Here is a 27,904-nt window from a genome sequence, read left to right on the forward strand (position 1 = left end):
GGCACACAGAATATGGCTGAACAAGATCCAAGCTGGGGACTGCTGGGGGCAATGTTAAAGGCCTGGATAAGTACCATTAATGACAATGAGCTAGGAAGCAATGTGCAGAGTGCTAGGGGGGGTAGATGAGGGGCCACATGGATAAACAGATATATCCGTAAGAGGTACTGTCTGTTAATAGGGACTCACTCTAATTCTAGCTCAGATTTCTTGAGACCAACCCCTCCCATGATCCCTATCTGTTGGACAACATTCAAATTAGTGGAAATTCCAGTTTTAAACTGGAGGTTCAAGCTAAACCAGGAGTCCTGAGCAGAGTTGGGCCAAGTAGAATGGTTGCCTACAGCGATACTATTTGGCCCTGCGCCCAGCCTGCGTGCTCTGGGGCTTCTCTGCCCCATCCTCTGACCATATGCCCCCTACTGGGCATCTGCCTACCCCGACTTTCTGATATCCCAGGTAAAGCAGGTACAGTAGGTAGGCACCTCTATAAATATCACGCTTATTAGAAATGCTGCTGACACTTGGAACAACATAGCCAATTCTGCTATTTTGTTTCACTAGTCTGAACCAGCAGTGCAGGGAACAGATACAGCAAGGCAGGCACTGCTTGCAATAGAAATTACATTTCTTTTTTTATCTTTTGATATCTGTCTGCCCCCTCCAGCTATTATTCTTAGGTGCACATGTATGTATTTACCTTTAAAGAAAAAAAAAAAATATTTTATATATATATATATATGTGTGTGTGAATATATCATAAAAAATGGTTGTGTAGTTCTGCACCCATACACCACCCAATCACCCACAGAGCAGCCACTACAGGATCTACCATGGTGACATATGTCCCACCGGCTGGGAGTGACTGGTCGGGAGTGGGAGGTGGGGGAGTGGGAGGGATTAAAGTGAGGGGGGGGGGTTGCAGAGAATCTTTATCCATGCCCTGCATCACTGCGTTGTGAGCAGAGAGGACACAGCAGAGTGACCCAGCGAGGTGACAAGCAGAGCCCAGAGGAGAGGCACAGAGATCCCACTGACTGGAGGTGAGCGAATGGGAGCAGAGCTGTACTGCAGTATGGAGACTGGGATTATACTGGGGGGGAAGGAGGAGATGCACTGGGAGATACACAGACAGGGACATCGGGGAGCTAAGGAGCAAGAATATAATTGTAGGTCATAAATTTCCAAATTATTTGTGTCTGTCAAATCAATGACTCGGGAACAGCACAATGCTTGCAGGGGGTGCTGGGAGTTGTAGTAAAACAGTACATGGAGGAGGACAGGTTGGACAACCTGGTCACCACCTCCAACAGAATCAGGCAAAGGTAATAATATGAAAAATAACACACAACCAGCCCAGCTCCAGTAGTACTCAACTACAATTCCCAGCATCCTCTAAAAGCTGCAACAGGGTATGGGGATCAGTAACAGCCACAGAGAAGCTGGGGGGGGGGGGCATACAGACTGTGCAGAAAAGGGGGCAACAGGTGCGAGGGGCCAAGAAGCACAGAAACAGGGCGAGAGGGTGCACAGGGCGGGTGGGTGCACACCTGGAGGCACGGTCTCAGTGAGTCGGATTGGCGGCAGGGAGAGGCCAATCGTAATAGGGCAGTAACAGCTTGAAGACCTCTGTGGGGAGAGATTGTGTAAATTGTGTTATGGCAAACTGAGCAGAATGAATGGGGCACAGGATAGACAGGGGCAGTAAGGCACTCAGGCAGGGGCAATTATCTGTATAGGTGTCAGAGGGCCTTGTCTTGGGCAGTAGCTTCAGAAGGGAGATATACTTATATATACAGATATAATAACATCCCCCTTTTTTGGACACCCACAGCCAACTGCCCACTTGCTGCAAAATCTTATGGCAGTGTCGCACTATAAGTACAGCCCAGGGGCAGGGAGCTCAGGCACACGTGTGTGTACTCTATTGTATTTGGGCCAGTCAGGTACTATAGGGGGGGTATGGGTGTGTCTAGTGTAGCATAAGGTGCAATAAGGCACTCAGGGGCGGGGTTACCGGAATAAGGAGTTACAGGGACAATAAGGCACTCAGGGGCGGGGTTACTGGAATAAGGAGTTACAGGGACAATAAGGCACTCAGGGGCGGGGTTATTGGAATAAGGAGTTACAGGGACAATAAGGCACTCAGGGGCGGGGTTACTGGAATAAGGAGTTACAGGGACAATAAGGCACTCAGGGGCGGGGTTAATGGAATAAGGAGTTACAGGGACAATAAGGCACTCAGGGGCGGGGTTACTGGAATAAGGAGTTACAGGGACAATAAGGCACTCAGGGGCGGGGTTACAGGAATAAGGAGTTACAGGGACAATAAGGCACTCAGGGGCGGGGTTACAGGAATAAGGAGTTACAGGGACAATAAGGCACTCAGGGGCGGGGTTACTGGAATAAGGAGTTACAGGGACAATAAGGCGCTCAGGGGCGGGGTTACTGGAATAAGGAGTTACAGGGGCAATAAGGCACTCAGGGGCGGGGTTACAGGAATAAGGAGTTACAGGGACAATAAGGCACTCAGGGGCGGGGTTACTGGAATAAGGAGTTACAGGGACAATAAGGCACTCAGGGGCGGGGTTACTGGAATAAGGAGTTACAGGGACAATAAGGCGCTCAGGGGCGGGGTTACAGGAATAAGGAGTTACAGGGACAATAAGGCACTCAGGGGCGGGGTTACAGGAATAAGGAGTTACAGGGACAATAAGGCACTCAGGGGCGGGGTTACTGGAATAAGGAGTTACAGGGACAATAAGGCACTCAGGGGCGGGGTTACTGGAATAAGGAGTTACAGGGACAATAAGGCGCTCTGGGGCGGGGTTACCGGAATAAGGCGTTACAGGGGCAATAAGGCACTCAGGGGCGGGGTTACCGGAATAAGGAGTTACAGGGACAATAAGGCACTCAGGGGCGGGGTTACTGGAATAAGGAGTTACAGGGACAATAAGGCACTCAGGGGCAGGGTTACTGGAATAAGGAGTTACAGGGACAATAAGGCACTCAGGGGCGGGGTTATTGGAATAAGGAGTTACAGGGACAATAAGGCACTCAGGGGCGGGGTTACTGGAATAAGGAGTTACAGGGACAATAAGGCACTCAGGGGCGGGGTTATTGGAATAAGGAGTTACAGGGACAATAAGGCACTCAGGGGCGGGGTTACTGGAATAAGGAGTTACAGGGACAATAAGGCACTCAGGGGCGGGGTTACTGGAATAAGGAGTTACAGGGACAATAAGGCACTCAGGGGTGGGGTTACTGGAATAAGGAGTTACAGGGACAAGGAACTCAGGGGCGGGGTTACTGGAATAAGGAGTTACAGGGACAAGGAACTCAGGGGTGGGGTTACTGGAATAAGGAGGGGACAAGGAAACTCAGGGGTGGGGTTATAGTAACAATATGTTAAAGGGGCAGTAGTCTGTTTGAGCTGTAAATTGAATGTTTGTTTTCTCCCCCCAGATGAGCATGTCGTCTCTCTTCTTCTCCCTTTCCGTCTCCTTACTCCTTTTCTCACTCACAAGTGGGTCCCGAGACAGATGCCTACCGGGCAGGACACCTAATCTGCTCCCCAGGGCAGAGGCAAAATTGCTAGAGTGCCAGCAGTACTCAGAAAGTAAGTGTGAGTGCCAATGAGGTGGTTAGAGAAAATCAGGCTCAATCTTGGGCTTTGTGTAACTGTAGAACATCCGTCATACACCTCCCCCCCCCCCCTCAGTCTCCTGTCCAATGGCACCACGTGCATCACTGGACCCCTGCAGCACTGGGCTGACCCCTGCTGTTCCCGCGGGCTGCACACAGAACCAGAACTGCCTTATTGCTGGGAAGGAACTCATGCACAGAAACCAGCTGCTCCTTCCTACCACTCCCCCAGCTTAACCCTGCGCTCTCCCCCACGCACCGCTCAGCACCGACACCCAGCCTAATGAGCCGTAACGCTGCCCTATAAACCCCTCTCCACCTACCTTCTTTTTCTCTCACCCGCAGAAGCCTGTTGCACCCAAGAGCAGATAAGTGCCCACCCAATCACAAACTTCCCATGGGGTCTCTGTGGGTCACTCAGTCCCAGGTAAGCAATTTACTAGAACAGTACTACCTTTACTGAATCTATCAATGATCCATCCGTGTATCGGCAGAAAGCCTATTCACGCCCTTTATATGCCCATGTCTCCCCAGCTGCCAGAAGTACGTGAGCCAGGTCCAGTGCCTGTATCTGTGCTCCCCCCACATCTCTGCCTATTGGAATCCGGACTCAGACACTGGCATCTATAACCTGCCTTTGTGCAGTGGTTTCTGCGACCAATGGTGAGTGCCCCTCGCCCTCGCTATGTATGGGTTTATCAATGGGAGGTGATTAGCTGGGCAGTAGTTGTCTTGGCCTTGCTAAGTCTTCTTATAGCAATCACTCTGCTAGTCAATCCCATTAAGGGCTCAAAATACTGAAGTGATAGTCTATGATAGATTCATAGATTTTTTTAATTCAAAGAGGTTTTACGATTGTACACTAGCAATGTCTTCAGGAACAAACAAGGGTTGCAGAGAGGTCAACTACCCCCATGTCATTAGGGGGTTAATGATCTATTTAGGCACTGAGACGTCATCTAGCCCCCATGTCATTAGTGAGATATTGATCCACTTGAGGCATAGAGAAACCAACTAGCCCCCATGTCAATAGGGGTATAATAATCCAAATGGAGCACCAAGAAGCCAAATAGCCCCCATGTCATAGGGGGATATTGATCCACTTGGGGTATAGAGAAGCCAACTAGCCCCCATGTCATTAGGGGTATAATAATCCAAATGTGGCACCAAGAAGCCAAACAGCCCCTATGTCATTAGGGGGGTATTCATCCACTTGGGGCATAGAGAAGCCAACTAGCCCCCATGTCATTAGGGGGGTATTCATCCACTTGGGGCATAGAGAAGTCAACTAGCCCCCATGTCACTAGGGGTATAATAATCCAAATGGGGCACCAAATGGCCCCTATGTCATTAGGGGGATATTGATCCACTTGGGGCATAGAGAAGCCAACTAGCCCCCATGTCATTAGGGGTATAATAATCCAAATGGGGCACCAAGAAGCCAACTAGCCCCCATGTCATTAGGGGTATAATAATCAAAATGGGGCACCAAATGGCCCCTATGTCATTAGGGGGATATTGATCCACTTGGGGCACAGAGAAGCCAACTAGTCCCCATGTCATTAGGGGAATAATGATCCCATTGGGGAATAGAGAAGCCAACTAGCCCCCATGTCATTAGGGGTATAATAATCCAAATGGGGCACCAAGAAGCCAACTAGTCCCCATGTCATTAGGGGTATAATAATCCAAATGGGGCACCAAGACCCCTATGTCATTAAGGGGATATTGATCCACTTGGGGCATAAAGAAGCCAACTAGCCCCCATGTCATTAGGGGAATAATGATCCACTTGGGGCATAAAGAAGCCAACTAGCCCCCATGTCATTAGGGGAATAATGATCCTCTTGGGGCATAGGGAAGCCAACTAGCCCCCATGTCATTAGGGGGATATTGATCCACTTGGGGCACAGAGAAGCCAAATAGCCCCCATGTCATTAGGGGAATAATGATCCCCTTGGGGCACAAACAAGCCAAATAACCCCCAATCCTAATAATTTGGTACTGGATAATAATCCAGTACCCAATTCCTTTTCACACTAAACAGGAACATGAAAAATGGTCTAGAAACTCACTATCCCCTAATGACATGGATATAATTAACATTTTCAGCAGCCAGCCTGCAGCCCTTATACCCCCCTTCCAATAAACCAAAAATGTGGCTGTGGTTGTTATGGTTGGGGTTCAGTTTCGACAGATAATATCTCCAATCTCTTGCTACAGGTTCGAGGCTTGTAAGGATGATTTAATATGCACGCTGACTAACGAGACCATCCCAAGATGCGCAGATGCATGTGTTCCCTACAAACAGGTAGGTGCCATAATAATATACTTTTTTAGTAGTATGTGCCATTGGGTAATCCTAAATACAAAGGGTAATCAACTATCGACTTACAGACTCAGCGATTGGCTAGCTGGCATAACAGAGAAACTCCAATTGGCCATTTTCTCAGATATATTTCCCCTGTTTTTCTGTTAGATGTTTAAGGCTGGAGGCAAAGACCTGTGCAATGGCATCTGGGGCGACTCTCTGGTAGCATCGCCACAGGACTGCAGCTGCGTCAGTCCCGCAGGAGAGGGAGAGAAGCACGGGAACTCCCACGAAAGAACTCCCGGCCTCCCCTGCCCCAAAAAGCCACGCGGAACCCTGATCAAGAGGCGCGCCAGGAGGGACACTAGCGGCGATGCTCTGGCACTGCAGGACGCACAGGGAAGCGGCAGTGGATTCTAAGGGAGAGGAAAGCTGGGAAGGCTCCGTTTTGCAATGTCCCTTTGGTTATACCCAGTACATTCATGGTTCCCAGTGCACCTCTAATGCTTAGGCACCACTAGTTTATGCTCTTCCAACTAGAATCTCATTGGGATTTCCCAGCAAGCACAAGCTATCCCAGCACATAAACACAAGCCAATCTTAAGCAATGGCCGCCTTAAAGAGAGCCTGCAAAAATTATTGGTCCCCCCTTCTAAACACTGATTTCTATTCATTTCAAACCCCCTGCTTCATTAGAACTATTCTTTTATGGGTTTTTTTTTTTCTTTTTTTAATATGCTCTTTAAAAGCCCTGGCCGCCCAACCTTTGATTCATAACTTACTCCGTGTGGATGATGAGCCCACGCTAAGTGGGATGCACAATGGTTAAAGACTCGCTGTACCAGGCAGTGACAATAAAAATGTTTGTTAAACAACTCCAAGGAAGGCTATTCTTTCAGCTCTCGGCAGCTTAACTTAAGGGTGAACCACCCCTGTAACTATCTTGATATAGAATAGCCAATATTAAGCAACTTTTCAATTGGTCTTCATTATATACTTTTTCTTTTTATATAGTTTTTGAACTATCCGCACAATTGCTGTGTGAGGCTGTTTTTTTTTTATGGCTATTTTTATTTCTTATTTTTCTATTCCCTGTTCATATACCAGTCTCTCCTCCCTGGTTTCTAAGGTAATTTACAGCCTAGCAACCAGAGAGGGTGCTGAAACTCCAAACTGGAGAGCTGCTGAACAAAAAGTGGAAGAAAAAAAAAATAAAATGAAGACCAATTGCAAACTGTATCACAATGTAACACTCTACATCATACTAAAAAGGTAACTCAAAGACTGACCACGGGAGTTACAGAAGGTATCTCTATCTGCTACTGGGGGGGGGGGAATAGTATACGAAGCATCGTTCTTGGCTTCTGCAACTGGGAATAGATATAATGCTTATCTGGGTTAAACAAAGAAAGTACCTTGGGTGGTACTTATGGTATTTGTGGGTTTGTTAGGGGGACACAAGACTCAGCGGCCTCCAGCTCTGCTCAGTTAACTTTAATGGCTCACTATAGTGTCAATGCAATTCCCAATTGCCATGACATTGCCAATAGACATACATTGGGGCCACAGAACACAAGTGTGCAGCTCTATGGCTTCACATATAAAGCACTGGAAAAGCTACTCTGTGAATCAACCCGGCCCGACTGAACCTTAGAGTAGGGACATCCAATCTAGATGACTGTGAGAGAGTTCTAGTTCAACTGCAGGAGTTCCATAGCTTCTGGTATTACCCCAGTAAGAGAGGTCGAAGGTAACTGCAGCACGTGGCCCTTACTGCCGATGCTCCTAAAACTCCAACAGAGGCTTAAGGTTCCGTTCCTGGAAAAATCGGTGGCTCTGGGGCTGGGAGGCATCCTTTGGGGCGGAGAAGAACGACAGGACAGAAGGAGTAGAGGATTTGCCACCCGAGTCGTCATCCTCGTCACCCCTAAAAAAAGTGCAAAGATGTTTCAAATGCGTTAAAAATGAAAAACCCGACGCAATAACACACAAACAGGAAGGGGGGGGGGTCACAATGGCAGCTAGAGAGCACCACCATCAGGAATACAACATTAGGGTAAGTAAAGTGGAGTTGGATAAATATAGTATGAATTGGGAAAGTCCACTCAGAAAGCATCACTTAGTAAACCTGGGCCAAAGGGATAAAAGGACATCGGAAGAGATTAGGAGCAAGGAGCACTCATCCCTTGGGAGGGTTTGTGTGGGTGGGGTGGGGGCAGGGAGCAGGATGTACATTCAAATCCTCCCTTAATACAACACAAGGTCTGTCTGACCTCTCCTCCCTGCATAATCTGACACGGCTAATCTCTGCCCATTCTGCAACTGTTGCTACATAGCAAGGCCACTGTGTGCTAGGGCTGGAACTGCTCACCCCTCCTGTAACCACTACATTTATACATGGGAAACCCCGAACATTCCTACAGTAACCCACAGGCACCCAGCACCGACCCAACTATTCCCTCAGTAACCCACAGGCACCCAGCACCGACCCAACTATTCCCTCAGTAACCCACAGGCACCCAGCACCAACCCAACTATTCCCTCAGTAACCCACAGGCACCCAGCACCGACCCAACTATTCCTACAGTAACCCACAGGCACCCAGCACCGACCCAACTATTCCCTCAGTAACCCACAGGCACCTAGCACCGACCCAACTATTCCTACAGTAACCCATAGGCACCCAGCACCGACCCAACTATTCCCTCAGTAACCCACAGGCACCTAGCACCGACCCAACTATTCCCTCAGTAACCCACAGGCACCCAGCACCGACCCAACTATTCCTACAGTAACCCACAGGCACCTAGCACCGACCCAACTATTCCCTCAGTAACCCACAGGCACCCAGCACCAACCCAACTATTCCTACAGTAACCCATAGGCACCCAGCACCAACCCAACTATTCCCTCAGTAACCCACAGGCACCCAGCACCGACCCAACTATTCCTACAGTAACCCACAGGCACCTAGCACCGACCCAACTATTCCCTCAGTAACCCACAGGCACCCAGCACCGACCCAACTATTCCCTCAGTAACCCACAGGCACCCAGCACCGACCCAACTATTCCTACAGTAACCCATAGGCACCCAGCACCGACCCAACTATTCCTACAGTAACCCATAGGCACCCAGCACCAACCCAACTATTCCTACAGTAACCCATAGGCACCCAGCACCGACCCAACTATTCCTACAGTAACCCACAGGCACCCAGCACCGACCCAACTATTCCCTCAGTAACCCATAGGCACCCAGCACCAACCCAACTATTCCCTCAGTAACCCACAGGCACCCAGCACCAACCCAACTATTCCCTCAGTAACCCACAGGCACCCAGCACCGACCCAACTATTCCCTCAGTAACCCACAGGCACCTAGCACCGACCCAACTATTCCCTCAGTAACCCACAGGCACCCAGCACCGACCCAACTATTCCTACAGTAACCCACAGGCACCTAGCACCGACCCAACTATTCCCTCAGTAACCCACAGGCACCCAGCACCAACCCAACTATTCCTACAGTAACCCATAGGCACCCAGCACCAACCCAACTATTCCCTCAGTAACCCACAGGCACCCAGCACCGACCCAACTATTCCTACAGTAACCCACAGGCACCTAGCACCGACCCAACTATTCCCTCAGTAACCCACAGGCACCCAGCACCGACCCAACTATTCCTACAGTAACCCATAGGCACCCAGCACCGACCCAACTATTCCTACAGTAACCCATAGGCACCCAGCACCAACCCAACTATTCCTACAGTAACCCATAGGCACCCAGCACCAACCCAACTATTCCTACAGTAACCCACAGGCACCCAGCACCGACCCAACTATTCCCTCAGTAACCCACAGGCACCCAGCACCGACCCAACTATTCCCTCAGTAACCCACAGGCACCCAGCACCGACCCAACTATTCCTACAGTAACCCATAGGCACCCAGCACCAACCCAACTATTCCCTCAGTAACCCACAGGCACCCAGCACCAACCCAACTATTCCCTCAGTAACCCACAGGCACCCAGCACCAACCCAACTATTCCCTCAGTAACCCACAGGCACCCAGCACCGACCCAACTATTCCCTCAGTACCCCACAGGCACCCAGGTCTTACTATACCTACCAAGCACTTACCCTACTAGTGAGTAACCTACACACAACTAGTTCTCACTGTACCTACCCTATTATTACTTCAGCAATTAACATGCACCCAGCCCCCACTGTATCTATCCAGCACACACACACTAACGCATATTTACAACGCACTCAGCGTTGCTTCCCATTACCTACCTACGTACGTACGTACCTACCTACCATGGCTTCTCCTACAGTAGCACAAACACACACCAAGCTGTAAGGGTACCTACACTACCATACTCTCACTATACTCTCACTATACCATACTCAGCCACTTTCTGCACCTGCCTTGGCAGCACCCCGTCTGGCCCTGGCACATTCAGCACCACCTATTTAATCCTCACCAAGAAACCGGGGCAGCCTTGTTACCCAGGATAGTCTGTGTTGTGCTCCAGCTGAACCTTACAAACTGCGGGTATCCAAAAACGGGATCGAGATGCCGAGAGAGCCAGTCTTTTGTCTTGGGGTCTGTGTGAGAATAGAAATGGTGAGCATTAGGCAGAGAGAAGCAAAAAGGGGGTACAAGCAAAATGCACTAGTTATATAACTGCCCATTGGAGGGGTAATCATCAGAGCATGGAGCTGATCAGTGGGGTTGTGACAGCGGGTAAGGAGCCGACGCTGCAGGTACCATTCATCATGCCGCTGACAGTAGCAGTACAGCCAATGCTTACTCAGTCACCGGATTCCTTTGGGAGCGCAGCAGCATCAATAAATCTTGCCGGATAAGTAACAAATGCACACACAGTGAGGCCAGATACAGGCTGGGGGGCTGATATAGGCGTGTGTGCCAGTGTAGGGGGATGAGCTGGGTATCAGCTGTGGGTTTAGGGCAAAGACACATGGGGCAATTAGTCGCTGCAACTAATCGTTGCATGTGTCTTCGCCCTTAGTCATAGCATCCGTGTATATAACGGTGTGTTTGTGAGTCCGGCTGGGCAGGACTGTGTCTGTCTGTGTGCCGAGCTGGGCCCAGTGTGAGAAGTAAAATGTTCCACTTACCTCCCACCCCAGAGGCAGAATTCTATAAAGGTATTGCTGGTTCAGCTGCAGTCTACAGAGATGCTGAATGGACGTCACCAGCGCTCTTATTAGAGAGCCCTCAGGGCTGCTTTGTGGATTTACCAGTCTAATAAGGCAATAAATATCTCCCCAAGGTCTTCTCCTGCCTCGGGCAAGGCCAACAACAAGATTCCTTTCCTACAGGCCTCCTATGTAAGTAGTGGGTATATGGTACGCTGATGTTGGCGGCAAGGTCAGTCTGGCAGGGAAGCCAATGAGACACTGTGTAGCAGTGTACATTATTCCCCTGTACTAAGCACAATTCAGCAGGAACAGCCCCCTAAGTTTGCTCATAGCCTGTACAGAGAGATACCATAAAACTATGGCACATAGGGATTCCCCTGTACTAAGCACAATTCAGCAGGAACAACCCCCTAAGTTTGCTCATAGCCTGTACAGAGAGATACCATAAAACTATGGCAGCATAGGGATTCCCCTGTACTAAGCACAATTCAGCAGGAACAGCCCCCTAAGTTTGCTCATAGCCTGTACAAAGAGATACCATAAGACTATGGCACATAGGGATTCCCCAGTACTAAGCACAATTCAGCAGGAACAGCCCCCTAAGTTTGCTCATAGCCCGTACAGAGAGGTAAAATTATTTGCTTTTTATGTTTGTTTGTCCCTCTGATCAGGAATATAAAATCTGGCTGCTATGGAGAAGCTGCTGCTCATTATTACTACTTGGCTTTCTTTCCGTCGATGCTGCTATTCATCCCTATCGTTAGCAGCCCGAGCAATCAGATCTCTATAGAAAGCAGAGAGCGGCAGCACAGAATACAGCGGCAATTTGCAGGCAATGTGTCCTACTACAGCTACAACGACTGGGTTAAAATCCAAGACAATCTTTGGGTACAATGTTGCACAGACTTTGTATCTCTGGGCTGTTATAGTAACTCCCTGCTACACTGTAGCTCTGGGTATATGGGAACGATCACACAGAAAACAAGAAAAAGTGGTTTATGTAGCAGATTCATTAGTGTTTACAACCTGCTATTGTCCCTTCCTATTGCTCCTTGTTTCATCCATCTGATTTATAGGCACAATTGCTTGTCTATTTAACATAAGAAAAGGAAGCCTGACTGAGAAGCATTCAGCACAGACATCAGTCTAATGGGAAATTATTGTTCTATTATACGGTTTAGAGCAGTCCTCTCCCATTTATTACATGAATAAGTACTCACCCCAAATCCCCCCTAACTGGCCTTCAGGATGGGCCCCCTTAGCCCATAACAAGGTTACAGATATATAGAAACATTGGGGTAACAGTCACCCTGCTATAGTTCCAGGGGTACCCAGGGCACAAATAAGCACTCACCCCAAATCCCCCCTAACTGGCCTTCAGGCTGGGCCCCCTTAGCCCATAACAAGGTTACAGATATATAGAAACATTGGGGTAACAGTCACCCTGCTATAGTTCCAGGGGTACCCAGGGCACAAATAAGCACTCACCCCAAATCCCCCCCTAACTGGCCTTCAGGATGGGCCCCCTTAGCCCATAACAAGGTTACAGATATATAGAAACATTGGGGTAACAGTCACCCTGCTATAGTTCCAGGGGTACCCAGGGCACAAATAAGCACTCACCCCAAATCCCCCCCTAACTGGCCTTCAGGATGGGCCCCCTTAGCCCATAACAAGGTTACAGATATATAGAAACATTGGGGTAACAGTCACCCTGCTATAGTTCCAGGGGTACCCAGGGCACAAATAAGCACTCACCCCAAATCCCCCCTAACTGGCCTTCAGGCTGGGCCCCCTTAGCCCATAACAAGGTTACAGATATATAGAAACATTGGGGTAACAGTCACCCTGCTATAGTTCCAGGGGTACCCAGGGCACAAATAAGCACTCACCCCAACCCCCCCCTAACTGGCCTTCAGGCTGGGCCCCCTTAGCCCATAACAAGGTTACAGATATATAGAAACATTGGGGTAACAGTCACCCTGCTATAGTTCCAGGGGTACCCAGGGCACAAATAAGCACTCACCCCAATTCCCCCCCTAACTGGCCTTCAGGCTGGGCCCCCTTAGCCCATAACAAGGTTACAGATATATAGAAACATTGGGGTAACAGTCACCCTGCTATAGTTCCAGGGGTACCCAGGGCACAAATAAGCACTCACCCCAACCCCCCCTAACTGGCCTTCAGGCTGGGCCCCCTTAGCCCATAACAAGGTTACAGATATATAGAAACATTGGGGTAACAGTCACCCTGCTATAGTTCCAGGGGTACCCAGGGCACAAATAAGCACTCACCCCAAATCCCCCCCTAACTGGCCTTCAGGCTGGGCCCCCTTAGCCCATAACAAGGTTACAGATATATAGAAACATTGGGGTAACAGTCACCCTGCTATAGTTCCAGGGGTACCCAGGGCACAAATAAGGCCACCTTGTATTCAATTCTGTCTGGGTCCCCCATTCTTTTCTTTGGGCCAAACCTAATGGGGGCACCCAAAGTTTAGCTATTTTTTAGGCTGTGTATTTTGGAATATGTGAATATGAAGATGGATGTATCCCTATCAGTTTCCTTTTGGTCATTAATCTTTTTTTATGATTTATTTACATATAAAAATTCTAATTTCTTGCAAAACATGCAGCTTTTATTAATTTTACCAAAGTGAATTTCCCCTTTAAAAGATTAAAATAAGCAGTCTGTTCCTTCTTGCTGTGCTGTTTATTATGTGCCTTTGGGCAGACATATGTTCTACAGCAGCTGATAATTAACACTCGTGGGGCTGAGGCTTCATTTTTGTCTGATCTGGTTGAAGTTAAAGAGGATTCTGGATAAGTGGATTTTCTTCTTTGAAAATCCAACCATTTATTTTTGGGTTATGGTTCCGGGGCCCATCCCTGCTTAACTCCAGCAGCCACAACACTAATACAGGAAAGATCTTGCTAATTGGCTTGGGCCACTGGTAGGAACTATTTATTCTGGATACGCAATAAGTTCAGAGGGGGATCCCCATGCACTCAGCCCCTGGCCTAAAACATGACTTACCCTGGGCCAAAGCTCACACAGATACTCCTTCTGGGTACCCCTGGAACTATAGCGGGGTGACTGTTACCCCAATGTTTCTATATATCTGTAACCTTGTTATGGGCTAAGGGGGCCCAGCCTGAAGGCCAGTTAAGGGGGGATTTGGGGTGAGTGCTTATTTGTGCCCTGGGTACCCCTGGAACTATAGCGGGGTGACTGTTACCCCAATGTTTCTATATATCTGTAACCTTGTTATGGGCTAAGGGGGCCCAGCCTGAAGGCCAGTTAAGGGGGGATTTGGGGTGAGTGCTTATTTGTGCCCTGGGTACCCCTGGAACTATAGCAGGGTGACTGTTACCCCAATGTTTCTATATATCTGTAACCTTGTTATGGGCTAAGGGGCCCAGCCTGAAGGCCAGTTAGGGGGGGATTTGGGGTGAGTGCTTATTTGTGCCCTGGGTACCCCTGGAACTATAGCAGGGTGACTGTTATCCCAATGTTTCTATATATCTGTAACCTTGTTATAAGCTAAAGGCTGCCACCTTGAAAGCCAGTTAGAGGGAGATCTTGGGTGGGTGCTAATCTGTGCCCTTGGTCTATGGCAGGATGACCCCAAAATTACTATATATCTGTACCCTATGGGCTAAAGCCCAGTTATAGTAAAATGTGAGGCCACAGATCCAAGTCCATCCTACAACATCCACTAGTTACTTCCAGATATTTGTAACATCTTAGGGTGAAGACACACAGAGCTACTAGTGGCAGCTACAGAAACAGACAATGCTGCTCATTTACTGATAATTGTCCATACATGCGTTTTAGCAGAGGCAATTCTCAGTATTGTCTATGACAGGGTAAGTTCTGGCATTAAATAGCCGCGAAATGTAGCTGCTACTTGTAGCTCCGTGTCTTTTCACCCTAAAGCATTACAATGCACACCAACCTACAGGTGCAAAGGATAAAGAACAGCTAAAAACATGTTGATAGTGGATTAGATCAAATTTAATTAGATTTAAGCTACATTTGTTCCAGTCAAGTCATTTCTCTTGGGAGCTTTTCCCTTATTACAGTGGTGTTAGAGCTCTAAATCTAATCTCTTTAACATTATTAGTACAATCATACAAACCTTTTAGAAGTCTGGGTCTGGGTTTAGGCATAGCCCTTCTATTAAACACACAGGCAATTATTTGTGTATATGTCTTCCCATTATTTCTACTGAATAGTAATATTAAATACAAAACCCATCAGTTAATTGCGCTGCTCCGGCAGAATCCTGTGCTGAAATCTATTTTTCAAAAACAGCAAAGATTTTCTTTATATTTAATTTTGAAATTTGACGTGGGGCTAGATATTTTCTTAAGGTGCATGAAGAATACACATTTCTCTCCCTAGCGACCAATTTCAGTGCAACAAATCCATCAAATCGTAAGGTTAGTGGGCACCGAATACATATCTGCTTATTTTTTTTATACGGCATCGGTCAGAGAACTGATTGGGCAGGTTGGACAATTTTTATAATTATCAATGAAATTTGCCCATTTTCCAGTTGTTTACAGGACCAAGCAGGTAGGTTTCCTAGTTTCAACTAGATGATATTGCTTGAAATGGTAATTTTCCATTTTAGTTTTCAGCTGCCATGGACATGTGCTCTGATAAACCCCATTCTCTCTTTACTGCAAAGCTGCAAGTTGGAGTGATGACTTCCCCTTCCTCCCCATCCCAAGCAGCCTATCCATTAAAGAATGGGAAGGTGGGAAGGTAGCAGCTCCCCGACACCTACATTGCTAAAATTGCCCCCAAGCCCCACCTTGTGGTAGATATAAGAACTGCACTCAATAGTAAAAACACCCACGTCCAGTTATGACTTTCCCAATTACACCGAGTAGGAGAAACAATAACTTATATGAAAGCAGTTGCATTGTTTAGTGCAGGCCGCTTCTGAAAGCAAAGGATCAGGCACAATGACCTAAAGTGGCTGCATAAACACCAATATTAAAACTAAAATAAAATACATGTGTCCAAGAATAACATTTTGAATGGCAGGATGAATTATTTGCAATATACAGAAGCCAGCCAATGTTGCACAATAATAGAGACATAACAGCTGCACTGGGTGCGGATATCTTGCACAGTTACAGATACCTGTTTTTTAATCTTGGGTCCATAGATGTTGCTGGACTACAGCCTTGATTATTACCTTAAAGAATTTGAGAGTTGCAGTCCAGCAACATCTTGGGACTCAGAATATAATACAGGTTTATAAATGACATAGATCTAGATAAAGCAAGGCAAGAAAAGATATAAAAGAATCCCCAAACCTCAGGGGCCTCCAGACAGTGTCTATAAATGTGCAGAAATTGTGGCCAGACCTGACAGACCAGTAAGTTATGTAATATTGTGAGACACCAAGCCCCGGGGAGGTCTGGGAACACAACATATGTGAGAATGTGGTGTTGAGTTGTCTATCAGGTACTCGCTGTCTATCAGGTACTCGCTGTCTATCAGGTACTCGCTGTCTATCAGGTACTCGCTGTCTATCAGGTACTCGCTGTCTATCAGGTACTCGCTGTCTATCAGGTACTCGCTGTCTATCAGGTACTCGCTGTCTATCAGGTACTCGCTGTCTATCAGGTACTCGCTTTGATGCAGTATGGCGTCTGTGTGATGAAAAATTAACTACTTTGCATTTTTAACGATTGGTATGGGGAGCAGGGATATTCTTGCATGGCATCAGTGTTGAATGAATCATTAATGTACCTTTTTTTTTTTTAATACAGAAATGGGTTGCCAAAATACTGGGCAGCAATACTCCCCTACAGGGATTCACTAGGACTGCCAACTATCTGGGCACCTGTATTTTGCCTGTTGGGACATACAGAGAGGCCTCACCCTGCCCTCCAATGACACTGTGCCTTCTACAGCTTCTACATAAAGCCAAAAAAAAAAATCCATAATCTTCCAGAAATGGAAGCCCCCTGAACCTCCCACCCTTGGCTTCAAGTCCTCTCCTTTTCTTCCATTTTTTTTCAACCTCTCACCTTGTCTATCTTTAGTTTAAAATCAAGAGAATCTTCCAAAAAAAAAGAAATGAATTGCAGAGTTCAGTCTCAGCTATAAGTAAAGGGGATCAAGTGACAGAGAGCATTATTAGAGACACACAGTGTACATGAATGATATCAAATCCCAGCAGATTGCCCTCCAAATAACATTGCTTTATAGAAATTCAAGCCTTAGTGACAAGTTCCAGATTCTAAATGGTTCCAATATGATCTTCTAAAATCAACACCCTACCTCAGCGCAGCTATGTTACCTCCGTCAGGCCTAACTGTGCCCCTGACCTGATTAGAGACAGACATCCAACTTGGGGAAGGGGTAGATAAGCTGAAGGACCAGGCTGCGCACCATTTACATCTGTCCTCTATCATTGGTTTTTGCTTCCAAATAGTCTTGGCATATCAACGGCCACAGCACAGTAATAGTTCTTTTAAGGAAAGCCACTTGCAGGCAGGTTAATCGGCTCCTGATAAACTTAACCCTACTGTGTTTGAAAGTGATAGTGACCTTAGATTGTAAGCTCCACCGGTGCAGGCACTGATGGGAATTAAGTATAATCTCTGTAAAGTGCTATGTGAATTTGGATGCTATATAAAATTACAGATATTAAATATAAAGTAATACTGACCTGAAGCTCAGCCAAGCTTCCTAATCAAGCAGCACAGACCATGTAGGAAGTCCAAAACAGCAGGGTCTGGTTCATCAGAAAAACTCACCATTTGGATATCCAGAGCCATATTCTGCATCAGGATCGCCTAGATCTTCTACAAACTTCCAGTCTTTCACCACCCGGTCCCTTGCCACCTAAAAAAAAAAATAACAGAAGCTTCAATGGTTAATAATGGGCCAAAAGGTTACAAGCTCCGACGGTAGTATGAAGCTGGAGGGAATACTGCCCCAGGATGAGGGGATGTTTCCAGGAGTAGAACCAGGAAAAGCACTTTCCTTTGAGTGAATTTTGCAATTGCTTTAGTTGTCATTTGAAATTTGCACATGTACTTTTGCACCTCACCTTTGCACAGATACTCGCAGCACTGACTACAGGGAACAATGAATCAGCTTTGGGCCTAACAGTAACGTCCAGCTCTGGGAATATCTTCTTCAGCTTGTCTTGGTACTTCTCTGCAGGGCCCACAGTGTCCAGAAAAACCTGCAAAGGATATAGAGCAGTACAATTAAAGGACATTCATAACCCAGATTAGTGCTGGGCGGTATACCGGTAAAAACCGATCACCGGTTTTTTTTTTTTAAACCGATATGAATTTTCTACATACCCCCATACCGGTGTGCTGAATACTTCCGGGTGCGCACGTGACGTCAGCGCGCACGTGACGTCAGCGCGCACGTGACGTCAGCGCGCACGTGACGTCAGCGCGCACGTGACGTCAGCGCGCACGTGACGTCAGCGCGCACGTGACGTCAGCGCGCACGTGACGTCAGCGCGCACGTGACGTCAGCGCGCACGTGACGTCAGCGCGCACGTGACGTCAGCGCGCACACTCTACAAAAGCGCCATCGCTAGGACGCATTCAGAGTCGGATACCAATGTGAGCTGTCGGGGGGTGCCTGGCCAGTAATTATATTTTATGTGAAGGGGATGGGGTTGTGTTTGGGGGGGTGGGGTGGGGGGTTATATTTATGTGAAGGGGATGGGGGGGTGTTTGGGGTGGGGGTGGGTTATACTTATGTGAAGGGGATGGGGTTGTGTTTGGGGGGGGGTGGGATGGGGTGGGGGTTATATTTATGTGAAGGGGATGGGGGGGTGTTTGGGGTGGGGTGGGGTGGGGGGGGTGTTTGGGGTGGGGGGTGCGTGCGGATGGGGGGGTGCGTGCGGATGGGGGGGTGGGGGGGCTGCGTGCGGATGGGGGGGTGTTTGGGGTGGCGGGGGGGTGCGGGTGGCAGGTGTTTGGGGTGGTCACCTAATCATGCATGGGGAAAAAAAAATACCGTCAAATACCGTGATACCGATATAATTTTGAAAAATACCGTGATATAAATTTTTGGTCATACCGCCCAGCACTAACCCAGATACCGCCCCACTTCTGAAAGAATAGCCCAACCAACCTCTTTCAGCTGCACTCCTGCATCCAGGGCAAACTGAATTAGGCCGATAGCCGTGTCGTGGGATAAAGCATTCAGGTTGTATTTTGCCCTGGAACAACAAATGAGGCAAAAACATTAATGCAGTGATCAGTGATAGAGCACCTTGTAATATTATTCAGAACCAGAAGCACTGGGTAAGTTCCACAAATCACACTTACTGATAAAACACTTGAGAACAGAGGGCAATGGGGCCTTTTTTAGTGGAGTGCAGTGATACATTTCTGGGGAAGGGGGGGGGCAGGAAAGTGGAAATGCCTTGGGTCATAAATTAAGTACATGGGTTGTTTCTTTTTTTTTTTTTTACATATACAGTACATTTTAATTTAAAAGAAAGCAGTCATGCTATACTATGATTTCAAGATATTAGCAGATCTTATATTAACAACAGGAGATCCTGAGCGCCCTCTGCTGTTTGGCTCAGGCAGAAGAGCAAAATCTTCCATCCCAGTCACGCAACTCCTCTAATCACTTGCATCTGATCTGGTCTAGTGAGCTTCACTGTCTCATGGAGCGCTAGACCCCATCAGATACGAGTTAAACAGATGCTTCCTGCAACAAGGAAATCAGAAAAAGCTATATATTCAGCTCAAAAGCTGCCCAGAATATGCCAAAATGTTCAGGGAGCGTTAACTCCTGAATCTACTGCCTACCAAAAGAGGCCTACAGGCATTTGTTAGATCAGTAGAAGATCAGACTAGAATTCTATTTAAAGGGAAATAAAGCAGAATATCCAATCTAGTCTAGAATAGCCCCTCTAACTAAGAGCTGTCATTTCCAAATGGATTGATCCAGGGGTTGATCAGGGTTTTTTAAACATCGTTCACCCAGTCATCCATCTGGGACAATGTTAATTAATTTATCAGTTTGTCTAGGAATATTTATTCTCCCATCCTTCTTGACAGGCAGTGCCTATACTTATATGGTTCCTATATCATCATTATAGGTATATTTTGACATATATTTTTGTATCATCAGTAAGGATGCACAAAATCCAGGATTTCTTCAAATCACTTGACTTTTTGTCACATAAACATGGAAGCTGAAAATTTTCCACAGCGTGCAAAGCAAATGGTTCTCTTTAACCCTTCCACAACCATATCTGCATTTGCAAATTAGGATTCAGTTCGGCCAAATCTTTCATAAAGAGTTCAGCCAAATCCTAAAATAGTGGATTCAGTGCATACCAAATTATCTGTGCCGTTATCACCAAGACCCAGGATTCTACATGCCGTATTAACCCATTGTAAGGTTTTATTTTTATTTGGGTATATATTTTACCATGTGTCACAGTCACACCAATCTTACAATCAATAACCATAAATCATAGGGCTTTTTCATTTCCATGTTTATTATGGGTTACTGCTGATATGTGCTAATGCAGACTGATATTTTTTTCCCAATAAGTCTCTAGTATGGTTGGCGTGTTCATAGTTCATAGTTACCTGCCCTATAAATAGTTTATTTCTTTCTTTTTCTAAATCCAGTGTCTATTAATTACTTAACTACTGCAACTATTAAACCATTAGGGGGGGAAAATAGATTATCGAACGATCCTATATGCAATATTCTCAGCAAGAATGAAGGTTGAGCAATTCCTAGACAGCCAGGGAGTTTGAATTTTATAGGCCCACGGTAGCTATTTATTTACCTCTGCTGCATGCTGGTTGAAATGATGTTAGGTGAGAGTATATGCAAGGCCCAGCCGATGTAATCAGAAGTACTGTTTAATTTCTCAAACAGCCGTTCCCTCTCAGCTTCACTCAGTGTCTTGGAGTCTGCAAGAGAGAGGAGTTAGGTACAGATAGGTACAGAATGGGATTGTTGCTGTAACAAAGCTACATATATATACCACATTGGATAAGATTAAGGTATACAAATAGACATATATACATATTGTAGTAGCATGAAGAATTCAAAGCTAAAGAATGAACTGGCTGCATCTAAAAAATTAAAAAAAGCATCTGCTGCCTGACAATTTACATTCCACCTTCCTTAATCTATTGCAGCAACTACACTGGGTTACTCCATACATCAAACAGGAACACGCATCTTAAAGGAGAACTGTGGCTTCCGAACCAAAATTTGTTAAAGAGCCTCACACAACACAGAAACCCCTAATATACCTGTCACTGTAAATTTGTTCCTTAAAAAGTATGAATAAATACTATTTTTATGTGCGGCAAACAATTTCTCCATTATTTTGAAATCCTGGCAGGGGAGGAGGGACTAAAACATTGATGTTACAATTTGTAACAACTTCCCCACAGCTTACAGACCCACAATGCATTTCGCTGACATGTTCCTTTCCTTACCGACAGGCGACTACTGTTACATTTTATTTGAGTCACTAAGAAGTCAGCCAGATCCGCAGGGGAACAGGGGGCGGGGCTTAGGGAACTGTTCCAAACTGTATTATTACATAAAACGTAATGAAAATGCTGCATATAGATTGCAAAGTTGTTTGAAATTATGTTTACATTTTAAAAAAGGTTAAGTCATATTTAGGTGGAGTTCCCCTTTAAGTGTATATATGTTTAAAATCAAAAGCAGCTATTCTGTTATGTCATTTAGATATTGTAATTTCTCACCTGCCACCTTCAAATCCTGAAGATCCTTCTTCCGGGCCACAGGGCAGTAACAGATTCCATAAACCATAGGACCTATGATAGATAGAAGACATAAGAAAGGAGATGAAGCAATAACGAGTAAACCGGTATTATAGCATTTTGTTATGTCAGAATCGCTTACTGTAATAAAGAATAAGTAAAATCGTGAGTATGGCCTATTGGAGAAGCTACAACTGCGTCTGCAGCAAATGCGAAGCTGAATATCTTACCCAGTACGGGTCCCCGGCCGGCCTCATCTATCCCAAGGCAGCAGTCCTCCGTCCGACATATCTCCGGTACCGGAGAGCTCAGCAGGCGATTCTGGGAATTATCGCGCTCGAATTCTTCAAGCTCCATGCTGCAGCCACTTCCGGCAACAACTCTGGCTTCCCGCGCAAATCCGTAAACGTCACCGAGCGAAGCAGCCAATCGTGTGCGTTTCCTTATGTTTTTTTTGTTTTTTTTTAACAAAGCTTTATTGTAACCTTTATTATCTACTCAGTTTAGACTTACAATGATAATGATGCTGTTTGTGGGAAAACTCTCTGAGACATGGTTCTATTTTCCATCTATTGATTCCTATTGTACCCCCTTCCACCGTTTAAAAACCTCAGTTGGAGCTTCTTGGGGTTGGTTGTTTAATGGCAGATGGTGGGCACAAAGTTAGTGTTCCCCAATGATGGATAAACCTGTGACAAAAATAAAGATTTGGTGATGTAAAAGCAGTGGGAGGGCAATGTACATGAGTGGGCAAATCTAGACCAGAATAAGGAGAAAATATTTAAGCATTTCCACTGCAATTCACTGCAGGACTTCAAGGGATTTGCTTAAAATCGAGAGAATGCTATTGGGGATGGGGGAGCCGCCAAGCTGAAATCTGCCTGTGTATGGCCACCTTTAGATTCCAAATAGGCCCTGGCATTTCAAAGTCACAGAGGCCAAAACAACCCCCCCCCCCATAGGCCTGATTATAGAGATATCAGGTGATTTCCAGATGAATTCTGCCCATGTACATGGGACATACTGGCCAGGCCCCATTAGAATTGACAGAACTCCATCCATGCCCCACAACGAATCCAGGAGACTCACAGAAAATCTAAGTGGGTTGACATAGCGGTTTAGCCCTGCTAGCTGGATTTTGTCCCTGAATTTTCAAGTAATCTGGCCACACTAGGTTGACAGGCCAAATGTTGCTTTCTATTATTTAGCATGTCCCTATAGACCACGTATTGCTCTCCCAAACTGCACAGGATTGGAGACTTTAAACAGCCATTTCACATTATGCTTGGGGAGACTCTGTAGGCCTTTGAATGTTGAGATGCCAGGTTCAAAGTCATAAACGGTAGAATGGTTTAATCATTAAAGGCATTATATTGACCAGTTTTGGATATTTATTGTATTTTTTGTAACATTTATTATGTATTTTCTGACATTTATGGCTATGTGCCTGCCCTTGAATAGTTCCCAAAGTGACCCAGAGAGCCATGCCTCTGCAGTTGTACTATGTCCAATTGACAGGCAGATAAGGTTCACATTGGGAATGGGCAAAAAAGGGCACTAATTGGTACCAACATTGTTGCACTAAATTATATGTTATTGCTGGGCATTTCTTTAATAGGGCATTTGATGGACCTATGTCTATGTATGTAGAGTAAAGTGTCTATAAGGGACAGTAGGACTGAAGCAGATTATACAGACAGCCTTATGCCGCCATCACTGAATGCAATAAGATTCTGCTATGTCTCCTAAGACTCTAATTTATACGGGAGGTGCTACCACCATTTCAGCCTGCTCACAGTACATTTATACTGATTTTTAATGGGAAAAGAGCAGAACCATAAAGCTTATGTGGGTCATGATGCACAGGCAAGATATTCCCATGGGATCTGTAACTATTTTTACACAAGGGAAGAACTGAAGGGCGGGGGTCTTAATTCCTGGCTCTGTAGCTAGAACTAGGTTAAATAATGAAATAGAGAACATTTTTTAAAAAGGAGTTGTATCATATGTTATCAAATGATTTGGAATTAATGGTGAAAAAATAGTTTAACAGAACAGTAGTTGCAGTACCAGTGTCACCACCTCTGTGGCAACTAGTCATTTCCCCCATTGGGCTACAAAAGAACAGCACCGCTATAAAAGGCACATTTACGATTTTTGCTGAAATTGGTATTTTTTTGGGACTTTCCCTCAGAATCTGGGTTTTGCTAATTTATTTGAGGTTATAGTTGTATTCATTTTCATTCCTTATCCTCCTTTCCAGACTCTCCCCTATGAATCCTGTCCGCCTTTCAAACCAATGCCTGGTTGCTAAGCTAAGTGGAATCCTAGCAACCAGATAGTGGTTTAAATTCTAAACTGGAGAGCTGCAGAACAAAAAGCTAAATATATCAAAATGACTAATAATAATGGGAGCAGAGGTTTATAATATGGAATATATTACGGTATGTGGTGCATAGAATTACAGATACACTACATGGCCAAAGGCATTAGGGCTCTCTCACTAAAATTACATGTCCTTAGTTAGAAAACTGTCTCAGGAAGCAACATTAGCACAAGAACTATTGTTACGGTCAGAACCAAAGTGCAGCCATTTTAGTTGCAGCATGTTACACATTAACCATTTTATGCTTTGGCCTTTAATGTGTGTTTTCTATAATTCTCTTATATTTCTGAAACTGTAATGCAAGTGCTAGTACCACTGAAGTGTCAATGAGGAACAAAGAAAATAAAGGCTTATGTGGGACCACCAAATGGAAAAGATGGGCTCAATGATTGGTGGACTTTTTCATAAAAGTAAATAATAACTTGCTTGCTGCTTCTACTTTTTGGTACAATGGTATATGTTTGTACAAAGGTATAAAAAGGGTACTGCATTGCCCAACCTCTTTGCAGGGAACTATCTCAGTGCTTTGCCCAACTATATATCACTGTCTGCAATAACCCATGAGAAAGAATTACAGCTGCCTGGTTATTTGTCTACTAGAAATAGCAGCCGTATCACTATTCATAGGGAGCATGGGGTTTTTATGGGTGGTCATAGACAAAGAAATCTAACGTCACTATGTGTAATGCAAAGTGTTGGCTGGAGTGGAGTAAAGATCACCACATTGGACTCTGGAGTGGTAGAAATGAGTCCTATGGAGAAGTATTAAAAGTCTGGGTTTGGCAATGCCAGGGGAACAGTAAAGCCTGTAGAGAATAAATAATAGCCTGGGGGGGGAGAGAACTAGGGGTACGACGGAGTGGGGGTACTAGGCACTTACTTCAGTTACCTGCCTACCCCTAGCTCGCCTTCTATATTTCCTCCCTAAAGTGAAGGAGTGGCCTCAGCTGAGGGAAATTTCTCAGGCTGCTAGCTATGGAGAGTGTCACAGCAGCCCTATCCTATCAATGTAATGAAGTATTGGCATTTCCAATACTACAGTAATGGTCCAGGTTTTCTGAGATGAAACAGCACATTGCAGTGCTTCATGCAGCCAGTATTAAATAAGGAAACATGCATGTTCACCTTTAGTCCTACAGCGCCCCCTGCTGACACCTTACACCTTCAGCAAAAAGGAAGGTAAGGGATAAAGTCATGGGCAGTGTTTGTATTTGCTCATTTGTGAGGACCCCCGCAGCGTGCAAAAAAATAAGAAACCAATCAGCATTGTGGGTGGGGCATTGTGCAAATAGCTGCCTGCACTAGTGTTTGATTCAAATGAAACGGGCTGAGGCAGGCACGTATCCCCTCTCCCGCCTGTACCTTGCCCATCATTCAGACACACAAGGTATGGAAAGGATCTGGTTATCTGTCCTTATTGCCAGCTCTAAGGGCAAGGAAGTGCCTAGGGTTATCACCTGGCTGGTATTTTACCAGCTTGGCCAGTAAAAATGATATGTTATAAAAAAAATACATGCCCATCAAGTTCAACCTTTATATGAAACTTGTGATGATCAAGAGGAAGGCAGAATCCCCCTTCTAAAACCTCTCAAAAAAATTCCTTCCTGGCCCCAAGATAGCAATCGGACCAGTCCCTGGATCAACTTGTACTTGGAGTCATTTTCAAGAACCCTGCATTTCCTCACTTGCTTAAAAAGCCATCCAACCCCTTCTTGAAGCTATCTAATATATCAGCCAGTACGACTGCTTCAGGGAGAGAATTCCACATCTCCACTATCATTATGGGACTGGGAATCTCAGTGGCAGCAGCAGGATGAACAAACCAAGTTTCCCTTTATCTCTGCTCGTCTTTCTGTCAGATCAGAATGTGTTTCTGGGTCTTCTGAGGGGTCTGCACGGCTCTCCTGGGTTGATTATTATCTTCACTTTGAGGGTGAAAGGAGAAAACAGGCCCTGAGATATAATCAGGAATGGGATCCATTCTGCTCAGGAGAAAGGTAGTTCCACCCATGGTGCGATACAGCCATTTGTGATTGACCAAGAGGAAACTCCTGACCATGGGGGATTCCTTTGCCTTTAGCCTCCCCTCAAAGTTTCATCTGGTGACTGCAACTTCCCAAACTGTCCTCCCATTAGCAGAACTGATTAGGAACCCATAGTAGGGCTGATCTGCTGCAAAATGAGTCAGGGAAGGGAGGGGCTATATGTAGTAAAAGGCACTAAGTAAAGGTCCCCATACATGGGCCGACTATAGCTGCCAATATCGCTCCCTTGGACCGATTCGGCAGCTAATCGGCCCGTGTATGGGCAGAACAGAGCTGCCTGGCCGACCGATATCTGGCCTGAAATTGGCCAGATCTTGATCGGCCAGGTTAGAAAATCCGGTCGGATCGGGGACCGCATCGGCTCGTTGATGCGGTCCCCGAACCGACTGCCCCATAAGCTCAAATGTAATCCGATCGTAAGTCCCTTGCTACCCGATATCGCCCACCCGTAGGTGGGGATATCGGGTGAAGATCCGCTCGCTTGGTGACAACACCAAGCGACCGGATCTTATAGTGTATGGGCACCTTTAGTTCAGGAGCAGTAACCCATAGCAACCAATGAGATGTTTGCTTTTAATCAGGTGACTAGTAAATGCTACGTAATGGTTGGTTGCTATGGGTTACTGCACCTGGGCAAACTTAGTGTGTTTTTTTGGTCTTACTTTTCCTTTAAGTTTACCTTCAAGTTAGCTTTTTAACATGTTTCACGCCAGGGTTCTGTGGAGGTAAAACACTGACACATCATGGTGATATCCATACACTACCTGGTTGGTATAGTCAGGGCCAAATGTGCCTGTTACATCCCTCATTCTAGTGCCGTAAGTGTTTTTGTACAACAGCAGGTACATTGGAATCATCAGCCTATAGATAACGTATGCATGGGAAGTGGCCAGTGCTAGCCGCCCAGCATAGCGATATTCAGCACAGAAGGTAAATGGGGTGCAGTCCCACTAACACAAGCAGGGTGGGAATCACAAAACAGATGTAAATTGTTCTATAGAGCAAGGATGCATAGCAACCAATCAGAATTGTGCTTTCTTTAGTTTTACTGTAGGTGACCAATCAGAAGTCATTGCTGTTTGGATGCTGTGAGTTACAGTAAGTAAAATGTCTTAAGGGAGGGGAAAGGAGGGCAGTAGGCTGAGCTGCAAGGATTTGTCTTACTGACCATATAGTGTTTGGGGGGGGGGGCAGGATGCCGGGTCAAGTTAGTATTGCCTTGGTGTAAATACCACTTGGCCCAGCACTGGGACTAGGGTTGCCACCTTTTTCCCCCTAGTTTGCCGGCCTGTGTTGAGGGATGTGGGTGATGGTGCTGTTATGGGGGGCGTGGAGTGGGAGTTACAGGGCAGGGAGTTGGTGTGTCAGGCATGTTGGGGGTGGTAAATTTGCACTTTGGGTCTGTGGGGAGGTCCTGGTCATAAAGAACAGCTAACAGTGTCACAGGGGGAGAAACTGGTTGGTAAATTTGTAATACCGGCCCCAGCCTTAGCAGGTGAACTACCGGCCCGGTGGCAACCCTTACTGGGACCACTGTGCCCTTTATAGTTGCCAGCTGCCC

At 46.1% G+C, this 27,904-nt stretch overlaps 2 protein-coding genes across 2 annotated transcripts; one reads left to right on the forward strand and one right to left on the reverse strand.

Moving 5' to 3' along the window:
* The first annotated feature begins 917 nt into the window (after positions 1 to 917).
* On the forward strand, positions 918 to 6,837 carry rtbdn (retbindin). The gene is made up of 6 exons (XM_004915462.1): positions 918 to 1,043; positions 3,466 to 3,619; positions 3,991 to 4,072; positions 4,180 to 4,308; positions 5,869 to 5,956; positions 6,125 to 6,837. Exons 2-6 carry the CDS (start codon positions 3,466 to 3,468, stop codon positions 6,374 to 6,376), a joined length of 705 nt encoding a protein of 234 aa, XP_004915519.1. The 5' UTR covers positions 918 to 1,043; the 3' UTR covers positions 6,377 to 6,837.
* A 598-nt stretch (positions 6,838 to 7,435) lies between these two features.
* On the reverse strand, positions 7,436 to 22,273 carry rnaseh2a (ribonuclease H2 subunit A). Its single transcript, NM_203815.1, is given in 8 exon segments — positions 7,436 to 7,883; positions 10,453 to 10,576; positions 17,920 to 18,007; positions 18,216 to 18,353; positions 19,268 to 19,355; positions 20,955 to 21,081; positions 21,895 to 21,966; positions 22,143 to 22,273. Coding segments are annotated over 8 exon segments (906 nt in total). The 5' UTR covers positions 22,270 to 22,273; the 3' UTR covers positions 7,436 to 7,741.
* Positions 22,274 to 27,904: the final 5,631 nt, after the last annotated feature.

This window comes from Xenopus tropicalis, chromosome 3, assembly GCF_000004195.4.
Source record: "Xenopus tropicalis strain Nigerian chromosome 3, UCB_Xtro_10.0, whole genome shotgun sequence".
In the NCBI taxonomy this organism is placed as follows: domain Eukaryota; kingdom Metazoa; phylum Chordata; class Amphibia; order Anura; family Pipidae; genus Xenopus; species Xenopus tropicalis.

What these genes read in the sequence shown, in the direction of transcription:
- rtbdn (XM_004915462.1), top strand. Translation starts at nt 3,466, where the DNA reads ATGAGCATGTCGTCTCTCTTCTTCTCCCTTTCCGTCTCCTTACTCCTT. An exon ending in TGTGGGTCACTCAGTCCCAG is followed by an intron (nt 4,073 to 4,179) that starts GTAAGCAATTTA and finishes ATGTCTCCCCAG; the next exon opens with CTGCCAGAAGTACGTGAGCC. An exon ending in CATGTGTTCCCTACAAACAG is followed by an intron (nt 5,957 to 6,124) that starts GTAGGTGCCATA and finishes TTTTTCTGTTAG; the next exon opens with ATGTTTAAGGCTGGAGGCAA.